At 38.2% G+C, this 1,211-nt stretch overlaps 1 protein-coding gene across 1 annotated transcript in view; it reads right to left on the bottom strand.

The window, feature by feature from the left end:
- EIF3E (eukaryotic translation initiation factor 3 subunit E) overlaps nucleotides 1-1,211 on the bottom strand; it is a 74,202-nt gene that overhangs the window by 36,598 nt on the left and 36,393 nt on the right. Inside the window, exon 4 of the mRNA XM_007934772.2 lies at nucleotides 21-85. Within this exon, the coding sequence (XP_007932963.2) occupies nucleotides 21-85 (65 nt within the window). The remainder of the gene's footprint in view (nucleotides 1-20; nucleotides 86-1,211) is intronic.

The raw sequence follows: 1,211 nt of genomic DNA, 5'->3' as shown, positions 1-1,211 counted from the left end.
AAAAAAAAAAAACTACTTACACCGTGCTTGTCTGCCAGGTAGTCAAATAACATCCGACCATCCCTTAATAATAAAACTACAATTACTGTATTTTTCAGGCCACAGAAAATTAAATAAGAACATCCAATTTCAAAATGCACACATAAAATCACTTTAAATATGTTAATACTTCACTATTGAAATAAAATAAGACTTCCAGAACAAAATAAACAAAATATTACATGTTTTGAACTAATAAGAATGAAAGAATTACAAACTTTAAATCACATTTTCCAATTTCTCTAGACCTTACTAAAAATCAAAGGAGCTCTGGTGGCACAGTGGTTAAAGTATTCAGCTGTGAACCAAAAAGGTCAGTGGTTGGAACCTACCAGCTGCTCCAAGGGAGAAAGATGAGGCAGTCTACTTCCATAAAAAGATTTACAGCCTTGGAAGCCCTATGGGGCAGCTCTACTCTATCTGATTGTGTGTTGGAATTGACTCTGGCAGTGGGTTTTGGTTTTAGAATTGAAAACCAAGTGTTCTGTTTCACCACAACATCTAAGGTAAGGCTTTTAGAAGTTTTTTAGGAAGTAAAATTAGAAAAAGATTCTGACTATTTTTATACTGAGTTAGTAACCTATGGTGGTACAATGAATCACTTAAGATGGCCCTCCTAGCCACAGTCCTCCACTTGGTTGTGCGTTATAAATCCTAGCCTCTGTGCCTGTCACAATGGTTCCATTTTGCAGTGAGTTGTCCATTATGTTCAATGAGGATGGATTAGGATGGGATGCACCTTGGGTCACCACCTTGCAATCACTTGAGGTGGGGAGGCCTCCAGGCAGACTGACCCATGTATTTGGGACTTGCCAGAATCCATACCCACTTGAGTCATTTCCTTGACAATTCCTGAGTTTAAGGGAGACACTGTCAGAGACAAGTCTCTGAGACACTGAAGGGAAATAGAGAACCCATAGATGCAGGGCACTAGAGAACCCACTGATGGGAGGGAGAGTATAGAAGGAAACAGTAGTTATTGACGTTAGAGATAATGGAGTGGTACAGCAATTTGGAAAAGTTGGACATCTGGAACATCTTTAACCTATGCCTCATAGGAACCAGCTCTGTGCTGATCTTTCTAAAATAAATAAATAAAATAAAATAAATTCTTCACAAACCTACTTAGGTGGTAGATCAATGGGAAAATTATCTGTTTTCTGAGGTTATAT

This window comes from Orycteropus afer, unplaced genomic scaffold, assembly GCF_000298275.1.
Source record: "Orycteropus afer afer isolate SDZICR_OR568_19922 unplaced genomic scaffold, OryAfe1.0 scaffold00021, whole genome shotgun sequence".
In the NCBI taxonomy this organism is placed as follows: domain Eukaryota; kingdom Metazoa; phylum Chordata; class Mammalia; order Tubulidentata; family Orycteropodidae; genus Orycteropus; species Orycteropus afer.
The sequence above is the reverse complement of the archived record's forward strand: the minus strand, read 5'-3'. Positions and strand labels throughout refer to the sequence as shown.